The 16,564-nt window shown below is 26.1% G+C and overlaps 1 protein-coding gene across 1 annotated transcript; it reads right to left on the bottom strand.

Annotated features, from left to right (window-relative positions):
- Window positions 1-68: 68 nt before the first annotated feature.
- Window positions 69-16,543, bottom strand: LOC111677869 (beta-1,4-mannosyltransferase egh). The gene is made up of 3 exons (XM_023439073.2): window positions 15,629-16,543; window positions 2,159-3,380; window positions 69-1,167 (listed from the first exon to the last, which is right to left on the bottom strand). The coding sequence occupies exons 2-3, from the start codon at window positions 2,957-2,959 to the stop codon at window positions 595-597; spliced, it is 1,374 nt and encodes a 457-aa protein (XP_023294841.1). The 5' UTR covers window positions 2,960-3,380; window positions 15,629-16,543; the 3' UTR covers window positions 69-594.
- Between the last annotated feature and the right edge of the window lie 21 nt (window positions 16,544-16,564).

Here is a 16,564-nt window from a genome sequence, read left to right as displayed (position 1 = left end):
GTTCTCATTTTTTCGATTTTAGTTATGTGCGTGAATGTAACATTTAATAAATTGTGTGTGTGTGTGTGTTTGTGTTTTTCTTATTTGGCAAGTGCTATTTATTGATTATTTAAATCTATTTTTGAACAAAAAGCATGAAAAATGTAAGCTTATAAGAAGTTATTGTAACTTTGTAATAATCATTAATTAGCCCAAGCCTAAAAATTATTATTTGTTCAATGAGTTTTTGTTTAAGTTTAATGTGTAAGCAGAAGAAAATCTTCCAAACTGCCACACTTTTTGGTTCATTTTTTAGTTTTTTTTTTTCTAAAAAAAAGAAATTTTTTTATCGTTTTTATAACTTTAGCTTACAAAAAACAAAAAAAAGAAATTTTATATAATGTAAGGGAAAGTAATTTTTGCTTATACAAAAGACAAGCTTTTGTTAATTTGTTACATATAAATCCTATCACAAAAAATAACAATTTTCATTAAAAATAAGGAAAAGCATTTTTAAAATCTATGCTTTTCATTGTGCAACAACATTTTGGCTGTGTTTTTGTTTGCTTCTTGTTTATGTATTGTTTGTTAGCAAGTGTTTATGTTGATTTAAACCTACACAGTTTCCAATGCTCGTACATCTTTTTGCACAACATAGAATTTATGTTTTTTACCCACTAGACCCCATATAACGGCAACATTCTCAATTACCACATTAACGGGTATTGTACAGACGGCACCCAAAACGCAGGCTAAAAATTTCACTAAACCAAAACGGTAAAGTGAAAATGATTTGATGACACCAAACACGTACATGTAGATATTAACAGCCGCTATGAAAGCACACACAAAATCCACAATATTGGGACAGGGTATAGGATACAGTCCAGCAAATACAATATTTGAGGTTGACAGTGGCATGGTTACCCAAGAGTAAACACTGATACCCAGCAATAGTTTGTATTTGAGGGGTATAATTTTCGAGTGTACCACAAGGAGAATGCCCTGAAGCCAACGTTTACGTTGTTGCAAGAAATCCAACAGGGTAAATGGTGATTTTTCATACATTTCACCTTCGATGAAATTGAAAGTGTAGCCCTGGGAAAAAGCACGCATCGCAAAGAAGCAATCTTCGGCCACGGAACCATCAATGCCATTATCGAAAGATACTTGACGTTCAGCACCAACCTGTAAAAAATAAAACACAATAAACAAAAATGGAATTATATTAGCATGTAGTTGTGTACTTATTTGTCTTTGACTCAAAGTTAATATAAAGAAATTATTCTAAATAATTCAAAAGTTTTTAAAGTGAATTTTAATTTACTGTCTAAAGTTTATGAAATGTTTGCAAAATGTCTGATTACAGTTTAGATGTGATAAGATAAATTTTATCTCTATTTAGCATTATTTATCTATAACTAATATATATTTTAGCATTTAATGTGAGTAAAATGAAATGGTTTCTACTATCAATTAGGGAACATAATTTGTGTAGAATATAAATGACCTTTACACCCAAAATTGTTATCTCTGTAACATCTATCTATTTCTCTATTTATCTATTTATCTATTTATCTATTTATCTATTTATCAATCTATCTATCTATCTATCTATCTATCTATCTATCTATCTATCTATGTATATATCTACCTATCTATCTATCTATCTATCTATCTATCTATCTATCTATCTATCTATCTATCAAACTATCTATCTATCTATCTATCTATCTATCTATCTATCTATCTATCTATCTATCTATCTATCTATCTATCAATCAAACTATCTATCTATCTATCTATCTATCTATCTATCTATCTATCTATCTATCTATCTATCTATCTATCTATCTATCTATCTATCTATCTATCTATCTATCTATCTATCTATCTATCTATCTATCTATCTATCTATCTATCTATCTATCTATCTATCTATCTACCTATCTATCTATCTATCTATCTATCTATCTATCTATCTATCTATCTATCTATCTATCTATCTATCTATCTATCTATCTCTCTATCTATGTATCTATTTTTTTATTATGATCTATACTTTGCTCAGATTGACAGACTTGGCTTTGTGCACTCCAAACATCACCACAAATGTACGCATCCAAACACTCGCTTTCTCTGTAAAGTAAAATAAAAAAACGTAAACTTCTAAACTTACCTGAGTTACAACATAACTTCCTTTCCAGCTGAACAAGGGTTTGTGAAACAATTTAAACTGTAAACGTAATTTACCCATATCATCCGATACACGGAAACTGTCGGCCAATGTCGTCAGCCAATTAACTACATTCTCATTGGCATATGTTATTAAACCCTGACCAAATGGATGTTTACCATCTAAGACAAAATTAATAATACCACGTACTGAATTCTCTGTTAGTAAAGTTTCCTCATCTAAATGTACAATCCAATCATTGTCATTTAAGACATTTACATTATCTTCCAGACAATATTGTAAAGCGCGTGATTTAAATAACGCTCCTGTTCGGGTTTTATACTCTTTAGGCACTACAATTTCACGTATACGACGATGATGTGATAAATTCACCGCCTTATCCGTAACAACTTCTATAAGGAAATTCTCCAAACCAGTATCAAGACAAGTATTCATATTTCTCAGTACATTGGTCTTGACCAACTCGGGAAAATCTCCTCGCGTCACAACACGTATGCACATAAACGGCGCTAGCAGGGGACTACCTTTGAGAACAACTTTTTCGGGAAAAGCATTGTAAAAGACTAAACCGCAAAAATTGAATAATACTTGCGGCAGTGTAAGGAACGTTAGGAAACGTAATAGATATAATAGTATGGTAGCTAATTGACCATATGCCGCCCAAGGGTCCAAAACTGTAAAGGAATTTTCATCGATTTTTATGCCACCAGAGAAAATTTCAAATGCTACTATGACCACTAGCAATAGAGTACAATGAAGTAAATGTTTTGTGCTTGAATTCATGACGAAATAAATAATTTAATTTAAAAAGTTATTATTGTTATTTTTACAGTTGCAGCTGTGTTGTGCTCGTTGTTTATTAATCTTGATGATGTTCTCCCGTTTTAGGGAGTATTTCTTAAGTAGATTTAACTTTTACAATGACAGCATTAGACATTTATTCAGGGCAATTTTCTTCGTTTTGTTTTAATGCGTAATTGCTATTCTTAGGTTGTTTTTATTTATTGTTTGTTTAATTAATTGTTTAAATGCAATTATTCACAATTGTTGAGTCAAATTTATAAAAAAAAGCACCTTTATACTTTCTTTTTATTACGACAAACTCTTATTAAGTGTAGCAGCAGCAGAAATTTCTATATTCTATGGCCGTTATAGTTACAATAAGTAATTATAGGAGTATTTTAGAGATCTATTTTGTAATTATCTGTAATGACAAAGAAAGAAATAAAGAAATATAATACAAATATTTTAACAAAAGAATGTATTAGTTTATATGACGTAATAAAGCAATTAAATACAACAATGTCTGATGAACACTTGCTCTTTTTATACCCTTCACCTTCGTGAGAAGGGTATATATAAGTTTGTCATTCCGTTTGTAATTTCTATAATATAATTTTCCGACCCTATAAAGTATACATATGTATATATTCTGGATCCTTATAGATAGCGGAGTCGATTCAGCTACGTCCGTCTGTCTGTCTGTCTGTTGAAATCAGTTTTTAGAGGTCCCCAGATATCGGCGAGATCCGAATCTTCAATAATTCCGTTAGACATGCTTTCGAGAAGATCGCTATATAAAATCAGCAAAATCGGTCTATAAATAATGGAGATATGAGCAAAAATCCTAGACAACCTCTGAAAATTTCATCAAAAAAGCCACATTTTAAATTTAAAATTTTTAAATTTTCTTTCTGCTACAGTTTTTATTTGTTTGTGTGTATGTTATGTGTGACATGTGTGCAGAGATACAAAATAAATAAAAACTGTTCTTTAAAACATACTTGGTGAAGGGTATATAAGATTCGGCACGGCCAAATATAGAAATATTACTTGTTTGTGATTATAATTATTCAACTACATTTGAACTCAACAAAAAAAGTAAGTAAATTAAATAATATGTATATAGTATTAGCAGTAGAGAGACGAGACAATTTTTTGTTTTGCACTTAGTTCTTTTCTCCATGGGACAATTAGATTTGATAAAAAATCTGTTTTAATTGAAACAAAAAAATCTACGATAAGATAATTTAAAAAATCGTATTGTACTATTTTTAAATGACACATACCTACTATGTAAGTACATATGTTTGCTAATTATACCCTACACCACTATAGTGGGGAGGGTATTATACGTTTGTGCTGATGTTTGTAACATACAAAAATATTGGTCCAATACCCACCTTAAAGTATACCGATCGGTTCAGAATCATTTTTTGAGTTGATTAAGACATGTCCGTCCGTCTGTCCGGCTGGCTGGCTGTCCATGTAAACCTTGTGCGCAAGGTACAGGCCGCAATTTTCAAGATAATTTGATGAAATTTGGACCAAGCACGGACGAAGCCTATTGAAAATGGTTGAAATCGGTTCATTATTTCACCTAGCCCCCATACAACCGTACCTCCCGATTTGAACTTTTTATGCCATAATTACGTCAAATATTCTGCTATCTCTTTAAAAATTGGCACAAATGAGTTTTATATAAGTATAAATGACGCTGCAGATTTTTGTAAGGATCGGCCTATATTTGACCCTAGCCCCCATACAAACCCCCCCTTCAAAAAATGACTTAAACGTCTAAAATTGACTTGTAACTATTTAAAAATATCCTTTTCCCAAATTAACCGAGGATCGGTCCATATTTGACCTATATAAAGCCTCATTTAGAAATTTTAGTTTTTTATCAATAAATTGCTTAAATATTTTGGAATTATTGGTAATATTCAACATAAAACTTTCTTTATAAAAAATAAAAATTTTATAAAAAGTAAAAATTTTAAAAATATACTCATGGTGTAGGGTATTATATGGTCGGCCATGCCCGACTATACTTTCCTACTTGTTTTATTGTTTATTTTAGTAATTGCATATAAAATATTATTATCTTTTCATTTTTATGTCGAAGATTTTGTTCTCGTGATTTATAGTGATATAAACTTAAATTTATATTGTTTTACATTTGTTAACAGTGACATTTTTAATTAATTTTCAGAGTGTTATTTACAATAATTGAACTGCCAATTTTGTATAAAATACTTTTAATGATAAGATTTTAAATAAAAGAAAAATGTACAAAAATTACGCAAACTTTAGATTTATCAATAAAGAAATGATTCACAATATTTAATAGAATTGTGAATATTGGAAAGATATTGTTTACAAAATAATAAAATAATAACAAGATGTTTGCATTACAATTTACTAAAGCAATTAATTTATTTATTTCCCAGTAATTTAAGAAAATTCTGAAAATTTTCTCATAAAAAAAGTTACAATGATTTCTTAATAAGTTTATCAAACATATAAAATTTTAACAATTCAAAATTATTACTCCAAAATTACATAATGTAAAGAATTCTTGTCATATTAAAACTAAGTTTCTAAAAATTTTCTAAAATTTTTAAAACTATATTGAAAAATAATTTTAATTTTAAATTATTTTGAAAATAATTTTTAAGTTCGAAATAGGAAAAATATGTATATGAACTTGACTTAAAATAAAATATAAGTATAAATATTTGAAAGTATTGAAAAAAATTTTTAAATGTTTAAAAGTTGCGAATTCAACAATGAAACCTCACGTTTACGGGGTAATTTTAACCTAATTTCGAAATTATTAAAAAAAATTTGGTAAAAAAGTAAGGTACTTTGTTTAGAATTTTTTTGGATGTATAAGGTCCAACATGTTTCCAAAAAAATTTAGCAAAGAAAAAATTTTCGAATTTTGAAACTGCATAATATCAAATTTGTATAAAACAAGGTTTAAGTTTAATGTTTTTACACGATTGTCAGATCTGTCTGTCAGTCTGTCTGTATACTGGCAATACTTTATCTGACAACGTTGCAAGGCAAAACAAAAAAATTTGTTAGACTTAGTTTGAACTTATTCGAGGAACGGTTTCAGAAAGAAATGGCAGCACCAGTTCCAAAATTGTTGTACTTCTATTTGCACTCGTTCTAGAACTAGTTTTTAGAAAAATCTCAAATTTTTCTTAGTATTCATGTAATATTTCTATATAAGCGAGCTTAGGTAACTGATTCAAAGTTCAGAATATTAAAAATTCTAATAAACTAAGGGCGAATTTCTTACTGCTTAGTTAAACTAAGCTTAACTTGCTGTTAAATTAAACTTGCAACAAATTTAGGCGGACTTTAACCGATAATTGTGTTTTTCAGTTTTAGATTTAAGCTCAGTTAACTTTGTTAGTATTGCCAAGTTTTCACTCAAAAACATAAACAATGAACAGCTGTTTTTTGCTAATAATACTTTTGTAAAATGAAAAATTTTAAATAAACATTTAAAATAATAATAAATAAAACAAATCAGAAAATTGCAATTAACTTAAAAAACATAAGTTAATTGCAATTCATTGTTTTATTGTTTTTCTTAATTGTGTTTTCTAACTTATAACCTGAGTTTAATTGGCCAATTACACTCAGTTAAACTAAGATAATAAGTAACTTTACTGATAACTGAAAAACATGAAACATATATTAAACCAGGTTTAACCAAAGAATGAAGATTATCTTTATCAGAAAAAGTCGCCCTAAGATAATAAGTAACGTTGCTGTTTACTGAAAAATACAAAACTTACATTAAACTAGGTTTAAACAAAGAATGTAGATTATCTTTATCTGAAAACCCGCCCTTAAAATAAGATAAATAGTAACGTTATTGATTACTGAAATACAACAAAACATAGATTAAACTAGGCTTTAAAATAGAATGTATCTTTATCTGAAAACCCCGCCCTAAATATTTAATTTCTTTCCTGACATCAGCCAGATCATACGCTTTAATAAATCGAAGTGTTTTGCATAAATCTTGAAATATTTTACTAAATAATCAATAGAAATAAACTGCTGGTATGTGAAAACATTTAACTAATAAGTTAGGGTGCAGTGTTTACTTTATAATTATCATCATTTGAATATTATAGTACTTATATTGTTAATACATAAATGTAAAAAATTAAATTTTCAGAAATATTATTTAAAACCAGTTTAAATCAAAGTTCTTTAAATTTAAAACACGCTTAAAGTATAATGAACTCTAAATAAGGAATTTTTTGGCATTTATCAAATGCGTTTTATTTAAATGACAATATGCGTTGTAGTTATTAGGTTACACAGTGACCCCAAAAAGATACACAACAACATGCAAGTATTTATTATTAGTTTGTTCGACTTATTCTTATTATATTTTGTTCTTAGTGGATAATTCCAAATTCATGTTATATTTTTAATATAAAATAAGTACTTTATTTTATTTGTATTTATGTTAATGCATGTCTGTACCATTTTATTGTTTAATTGTTTAATGAAAAAAAAAGTACTATATCAAGCGTAAATAACCAACTTTATAAAAAACTGACGTTAAACAACGCCCCAAAAATAATACTGCATAATAATTAATTGTTTACATGCATGAAACATTATAGATTATTATTTTTTTTTTTTTTTTTGTTTAATTTTCGGAGAAAGTGACAATTAATAAGATAAAAAAAATATGAAACTTCCAAAGAAGTGCTAAAAATAAGTAGAATTTAGTTAAAATTTTAATGTATTTAACCAGAAAAAACATGATAATGACTTGTACCTTACTTTTCAATGACTACTACATACCGTCTGCATTACTTAGAATGAGTGTAGTAATAACTTACAATTAAAAATATATTATGTAAAAAGATCTTTATGTCTAAATATAACCTATAACAGACGTAGTCTGCGTATCTTTGAAAAAAATTTTTTCTTAGAAACAAAACTACTTACTTAAAACCCTTTTTGTTAGAGGTAAGTACTGAAGTTTAAAGTCATTCAAGTGTTAAAATAATGACTTAAAATGCTTTGTGTAACTCCATTTAGCATTAAATTAGCACTATCTATTACTTTTCAATGTATGTTTTTGTTATTTTTACACACACAGAGAGAGAATTTTCGTTAAAAACCGTTATTAAGCGCACAATAAATTAACTAAACAGTGGTTTTGTGAGTGAGAGTGTAAACTAACGGAATAACTTTTAAACTCTTTATTTGTAAGTACTTATTAAAGTAGTTTTTTTTTGTAAGCGAGCGTGGTAATTACATGCCTCCAAAATCATTACCGTATTAAAATAATAAGTTAAAATTATAACGTGAAAAACGTCTCTCATTACTTTTCAATGTTAGTTTATATGGATCCTTATGTTTTATAGAATATTAAAAAAAAACCTTTTTAAAACTACATTTAACTTTTTTTAATTCTAAAAAAAATTTAAAAAATATTTCAAATTCTGAAATAATTCAGACACATTTTTATTTGAAACAACGTACATATTGGTAGTTTATATACGCGAATTATTTTAAATGCCAGAATATCTACCGCATAAACTATAACAGGTGAATGAGATTGTGGTCCTAAGAAAAAATTTTTAAATAACTAAAACAAGAACAAACATTTTTATTTAAAAATATGTAAACAACAAGTACGTAAACATTTTTATCATTATTATTTAAGTTTATTTTTTACTACACTTATTACGGATTAAATTAATTATTTTATTAAATTATTAAAAAAAAACATTATCCATAAACATTGTGCATATGTTTTCATTTGCAACAGTTATATACATATTTATTATCTTATTTGTTTTAACAAAAAAAATAAATAAAGTAAAGTAAAGTAAAGTAAAGTAAACAAAATTAATAATTAACCACAAAAAAAACTTAAATACATATTAATATCAGTACCAGCAACAAAATAACAATAAAAAAAATATTTTTAAGATAACAAATCACCATCATCATGCCCATTCATACACGGAGCCGTACTACTACGTCATAACAATCAATGTACCGGCATTTTTGTGTGTATTTCAAATATTCCTCACGCCGCCTTCATTTATTATTATGATTATTTGTATATACAAGTTCTTTTGTATGACCACGACTAGAATGTCTACAAGTGAGTAGCTAACCAAATCAGAAAACAGCAACAAAAAATATTTCATTTCTTCAGCGAGAAATTAATAATGATAATGACACTGACACTGACGATAAATACAAATGTATGGGATAGTATACAAATATAATTTTCTTGTACTTTAAATGTATTTAGCAAGATCATTTAAAAATAGAATTATATGTATTTATTTGTTGCAATTTGTAATAAATCTTAGTTGATCATCGTCATATGATTTTTTTTACATTTTCTTGTTAAAAATTTTAAATGAGGTTTATAAAACCATTATTAAAAAAACAAAATTATTCATATTTAAATTGTGTATTAAATTTAATTGATATGAAGGTGTTAAATTTACATTTTAGTTATTTTAATTAACTAAAAATTATATATTGTTAATTAAACAAAATATTGTTTTACTCCCAGCTAAAACAATATTAATCGACTAAAAGTGTATATTAAAAATTATTAAAAAGTTTGAAAAAGAACTGAACTTGAACAGAACAAGAACTGAACTAGAACTGAACTAGAACTGAACTAGAACTGAACAAGAACTGAACTAGAACTGAACTAGAACTGAAACTGAACTAGAACTGAACTAGAACTGAACTAGAACTGAACTAGAACTGAACTAGAACTGAACTAGAACTGAACTAGAACTGAACTAGAACTGAACTAGAACTGAACTAGAACTGAACTAGAACTGAACTAGAACTGAACTAGAACTGAACTAGAACTGAACTAGAACTGAACTAGAACTGAACTAGAACTGAACTAGAAATGAACTAGAACTGAACTAAATAATTTTATAACCTGTACAAATAATTGTAAGTCAGTTTAAAGTTTTTTATTATTGAAAAGTATTCCATTAAACTCAGTGTTACCCAAAAACTTTTTGCACAATTCAATTATATTCATCAATATTTTTATAGTTAATAAAAATATTTTTATTTAATTACTTCTGACAAACCGTTTAATTTATTTTCCCTCATATAATGTTATTAGGAAATAAATAATAAAACTTAATTTGTATTCATCAGGTGGGCACAATCAGTTGCAAATAGAAAGGAACACGTGTTACATTCCAATATAATCTTCAAAATATAAATAAATGTAAACAAAAATAAAAATTGCCTTTTATGTTTTATAATAATTTTCAAAATATTTTGGATCTCATTGGCATATACATTGAATGAACAATTTCTGCACTGAATGAAAATGGTTTTCAGGCCTCAAAGAAAAAAATACTTTTTTTAAAACTATAATTATAAAAATTTCAAACCCTTTATCCAATTATATCTTCATAAATATATTAATTTTATAGACAAACAAAATTTGTAAAAAGTCGAAATACAAAAACCAAAATATATCTTATAATGTTTGAAAAAAAAAACATTGTTTATAAAGTCATCTGATCGACTTTTTGACGTTATAATAAAACGCGAAGACAAAACGAGGTTTTGGATAAAGTATATTCTGCGCTGGGGCTAGAAATTTTGTTGGCCAGTGTTATGTGCGTGCAATAATAATTTCATAAACGTATGTGTGTGAAGATCACAATTAATTTAATAAAAATATTTAAATAGCACAATTTGTTAAAAATAAACTATAAAAAAATTAATTGACCTTTTAATTAGCTTTATAAAAGAGAACAACAAGCAGTAAAATGTATAAAAAAATTTCAGTAGTCCGAGTATAGAAATAAAATCGTTCAAAGTTTAAAATAAATTTAATTATACATTTATAAACTTAGAACTTAACACATACATACATTAACACCAAGTATATTTGTATTACGAATTGCTGTGGTGTATTTTCAAATATAAACTAATTATTCATCATTATTATTTTATTTTATTTTATTTTTTTGCATTTGACTAGCATACACATTAAAGTATTTATATTGAAATTAATTTAAATACAAAATTAATCTATTATAATTTCCGAGAAAATCCCCAACAATTGCACCTTATTGTGTATTTTTTTTTTCACTAAAATAAACTCATACTACAGCTTTATAAATGAATTTTTTTCTCAATATATTTAGTTGTTTATATTTTCAAATGAAAACAATATAGAAATACAGAATAAAAATAAAATAAAAAAGAAATAATTGCCATAAAACAATAGCGCAAATATGTTTTGTTTATTTTAGAAATACACCAATATTTTTAGTTAAATTTTTGTAATACCCACAGAATATTTAAAGAATGTTCTTACGATTGGGAATATAATTTTTTAAATCTGTAAACACATGCCTAAATTTTGTCGTACCACTACTAATATATTTAAGAATTGTTATTTTAATCAACAGGAGTAATAAAAATATAAAATTTAATTAAATAATACAAAAATACTTAAAAAATTAACAAAAAACTTCAAAAAGCAAAATACTTTATTGACCTAAAAAATTAAAAATACGTTGACATCTTATCAAAAATCTCGTAATTTAATATCGCGATTATACTTTTTATGGTAGAAAATAAAATTAAAATTAAAAAATTCCTCAAAAAATACCACAAACAAATTACTAAATTCTGGTAAAAATAATTGTTCATATAAAGTTTTTTCTTAAAATTTATAAAAATTTACAAAGGCAAATTACTTAATTGATTCACTGTATTTTTAAGCACTCCGAGCATTGTGCGCTAAGTACAGGCAGTAATTATATTATGATATAATTTGGATAATATGTATTTTTAGCATAAGAAGGAATACGGTTGCACACCTATACGACCGCATCTTCTGACTTGGATTTTTTTCTTTTTTTAATGGTATTTTTACTATTTCCCGGGGAGTTTGTTCCCTCTCCCATACATAAAGCATGTGTGTTCATAATTGGCCTGTATATTTTTGTGTATTTCATTGATTTAGACTTAAGTAGATTAAGTAAAATTTATCGTAATTTTCTTATTTCAAAAAGTTTTTCTTTGTCATTGATATCAATATATTTATACTAAAGGAAAGCTTATGAACCTGCTGAAATAACTTACAAAAATTAATAATTGGGGTTGTCGTAAAATACTATAATTGTTGGAATTTATATAACAATCTAGTATAGAAATTACAAATTTATATAATTATTTTTATATTACATATAAACAATTTATAGTGGGGGAAATACATTAAGTATGATTGACTAATAATCCAGTAAAGGTATTAGATGAAATCAGAATAATTATTATTTATATTATGTACATACATATATATAACATACATATAATAATATCCTATAAATCTGATTTAAGCTTGAGTTAAAAAAAATTTCAAAGCATTTTTATAACTTAAATTAAATAATTTATTAAAGTTAAAAAAATATTTTTATTATTGTGATTTTTACTTTGAATTTTAAACTACTTGTAATGATTAGAATTAAATCATTGCCTATTCTGCTAAATATACATTCAATACATTTCTATAAAAAAATATACACATATGTATGAATCTCAGTGCCAAATCTAATTAACTTCTAGCTGCTAACAATGACAAAAAAAACTAACTTAATTTATTTTTTTTTTTTAATAACAAATATTTTTGGGCTTAAGCTTTTAAAAACATTCACATTTGCATGTGAACATTATATGTAGTCGTCATCATCATTATCATGTTCATATATATATATATACTAAGCGTATGTGTAAATTTTTTTAGTTATAGTTATTTGTACTGGACATGAATATTATCAGTTTTTATGGGATATATAAGTGTGACTAGCAGCAGTCTATGAGTTTTAATAAGTCAGACCAAATAGTAGACGACGTCGTCATTTGTATGTGCAAAATTAAAGACATTGACATAGAACTTAAATGAATCACAAATAAATGTTGATTATTGTTGGTTTCAACATGTATATAAAAATATAAATGAAAATATATAACGTTCCATCGACACAGTTGTGGAAATGACTGCGCAATATACAATTATGATAAGAATAGAAGGAATAAGAGTTTAATTATTTCTTTTATTTTTTGTACCAAAGGAGAAAAGAGTTTATCTTTTAAGGAGTAGCATAAATGGTTGAAATATGGGAAGATAATGAATAACTTTGTATTTTTTTAAATATATTTAAACACATGAATACTTCTGTATCTATCTATCTATCTATCTATCTATCTATCTATCTATCTATCTATATATCTATTTATCTATCTATCTATCTATCTATCTATCTATCTATCTATCTATCTATCTATCTATCTACCTTCCTACCTATCTATCTATCTATCTATCTATCTATCTATCTATCTATCTATCTATCTATCTATCTATCTATATATCTATCTATCTGTCTGTCTATCTATCTATCTATCTATCTATCTATCTATCTATCTATCTATCTATCTATCTATCTATATATCTATCTATCTATCTATCTATCTATCTATCTATCTATCTATCTATCTATCAATCTACCTATCTATCTATCTATCTATCTATCTATCTATCTATCTATCTATCTATCTATCTATCTATCTATCTATCTATCTATCTATCTATCTATCTATCTATCTATCTATCTATCTATCTATCTATCTATCTATCTATTTATCTAACTATCTATCTGCCTATCTTCCTAATTATAATAGGATTTCTAAATCTTTGAAGATTTTTTCTTTTAATTGATGTTTAATAAAATTGCATTAAGAAATGGTGTAGCTATAAAAATATAAAATATTTGCTTTTAATTCATTAAAAAACTATTCTTTTTATAATTAAAAATAAGTTTGGATGTGCGTGCCAAAAAAAAACAACCAACGAGTGTATAACACGGCATAGTTTCATGCTTTCTTAAGGGCAATTAAAAATTTTTATAAAACATATTTTTTAATATTTAAATAGCCAAAATATATTTAGCTTCATATTAATCGATATTTACTCACATGCACATCGCTCAAGGCAAAACTGTCACAAGTGAAAATATAATGTAATTTTAAATGATATATTATTAACAAAAAAAACTTTAAAATAATTAATTTAAATTACATTCTTTTAATTGAATTATTTGAAAAACTCCCTGCAGAATTTATTTTAATACAATTTTAATTTATTTCTGATTGATACAATTTTGTTTCAAATTGACAAATTAGATCCAATAAGACCTTAATATTATAAAATTGTTTTCTTTAATATATAGAACTTTCCTATTTTAAAATTGAAAAAACAAAATTATGAAATAAAACAGCTTGTTTTTATTGCGACAATGGCATATCTTAAAAAAAAGTTTGTAAGTAAGGGTGTTTCCAAGGGATTTTCCAATAACCAATAAAACCATTTTCGGTAATTTCATTCTAGGTATATTTGTTAATATTCAGCCTGTTATAAAAATGGTATTTTGTTGTCATTCAACTAACAAATGTGAAATACTATTTTTTATATAAAAATAAATTTTATTATCTATGAGTAGTACTATATATTTTTTATTTTGGCCACACAAAAGTTCGATTGATAAGGCTCTAGGTAAACATGTGTGATTTTTACTGCAGTAAACTGACAACCAGAGAACAATAAAACAAAACGGCACATACTAATAAGAGTGGCCTTGTCAAGAGAAACGTTACGGCGGCCGCTCTATGTACTGTTTCAACAATTGGTAATCAATGAGTACAATTTAATAGCTAGCAAGACTATTAACTCTATATGAAAAAAAAACGTTAACTATAAAAAGGCAAACAATTGTTATGTAAACCCCTCTTTAGTCAATACTAAGTGATAAATAACTAAAGTTTGTTAAAATAAAAAGCAAATAATGTTTATGATTTTAACGAAATTTTTAACAAGAAAACCAAAATTAGCGTTTAAAATTTTGGTAGATCTACATACATATGTACTAATATAATAACTATGGTGTTGTCTTGAGCAATAAATAAGTCTAAGAATCTAGTTTAATCTTATCACAATGTTATTTTGGTACTTAAATTACAAAATATTTATACAACATTTTTAGATCTGAAGTGAGTCACATTTTTTTAATCTTCATAAGTATATGTAAATATATGTAGGTATGTATATATAAAATGCAAAGTCCTTATAGAGCAAATATTTTTTTTAGGTTTTTAATTAATGACTCAAATTATATTTTAAAAAATGTATTGCAATTTTAACAAGCTAAATAATTACACTATGTGACAAAATTACAAAAAGTATATACATACAAAGGTACTGCCCATGTGAATATAGTTTGTTGGTCAAGTAGACCAGTTTACAACACCACATTTTGTAATAACACCGAAAATTGCATGTTTTCCCAAAAAACAGAATATGTATATTAAAAGTTCAAATATGACATGGGGATCCACTAAACTAGATCTATGAGAAATTTTAGTCTCATAAAGAGTTATAGGATTTTCCACAATATGACAAATTAATATTCGCTAAAATTCCTTATTTATAATAGTTGTGAGCAATAAAATTAATCAAATAGGTTCTATAAATGAACGTTATACTACATTCTACTTAAAACAAAATGTAAATAAAAAAATTTCTAAAGCAAACATATTTAAAAATAAACTTACCGTTAAAAATATTATACGATTTTAATTTAAATATGATGCACTCAAAACAAAACAGAAAACAGACAGGCAGGCAATGACGGCTGCACTTGTCTTTTTATGTAAACAAACAAGAAAATCTCTCCCTCTCTCTTTTTGTTGTATTTTTTGGGGGTATAATTGATTTATTTTGTGTTTTGTTTGAAGTGTCGTGTTTATAATGAATCGATTATGATGGACGGTCGGGTTGAAGGGTGTGATGCTTGGCGCCTATTAAAAAATAAAGTTACAAAAACAAACAATAATATGTCGTTATGTTTCCTTTTGTATACAATTAAATGTTAGTGCAATATGTGCGTTTTTTGTTTTTCTCTTTTCCTTTTGTTTTAATGCTGCATTGTTGGTAAAGTGTTTGCTATTTTTGTAGTTGTTGTTATTTGACTTTTCAACACTTTTAGTATATGTTTGTATAATATTTGAGCTATTTTTTGTGTTAATTATACAAATTTTGTTAAATGTAAAAAACTGATAAACGTTAACACCCGGCACTGTTCTAATTATTTTATTTTTTTCTTATTATATTCGTTTATAAACACTCGTCGCTTTTAAATAATTTTTCTACACTAAATTTTTGTTGGTTAGATGGTCGGTCACAAGCCTAATCGATCGATTTTTCACTTTTCGCTTCCTACTCACTCACACTTTGTGTATGCAATTTTTTCTTTTTTGCTTTGGCCGGGCTAATGAACTTTTTTGTATTTTATTAATTTAAGCTTTATTCATACAAAAGATTTATTTAATATTATTTTGTTATTATAAATATATACTATAAATTGTATGCGAGCTAATTATATTTTGTTTTTCTTTATTTCTTTTTTAAAATTAAGTTAAACAACGCCACGGCCGAAGCAATCGAGAGCACAAAATCGAATGACAACTGTGAAGGTAATTTAGCTACTT

The sequence above is a fragment of the Lucilia cuprina genome, chromosome 3 (genome assembly GCF_022045245.1).
Source record: "Lucilia cuprina isolate Lc7/37 chromosome 3, ASM2204524v1, whole genome shotgun sequence".
In the NCBI taxonomy this organism is placed as follows: Eukaryota; Metazoa; Arthropoda; class Insecta; order Diptera; family Calliphoridae; genus Lucilia; species Lucilia cuprina.
This window is presented reverse-complemented; position numbering and strand designations above follow the sequence as displayed.

What these genes read in the sequence shown, in the direction of transcription:
- LOC111677869 (XM_023439073.2), bottom strand. Translation starts at nt 2,959, where the DNA reads ATGAATTCAAGCACAAAACATTTACTTCATTGTACTCTATTGCTAGTG. An exon ending in GAAGTTATGTTGTAACTCAG is followed by an intron (nt 1,168 to 2,158) that starts GTAAGTTTAGAA and finishes TATTTTTTACAG; the next exon opens with GTTGGTGCTGAACGTCAAGT.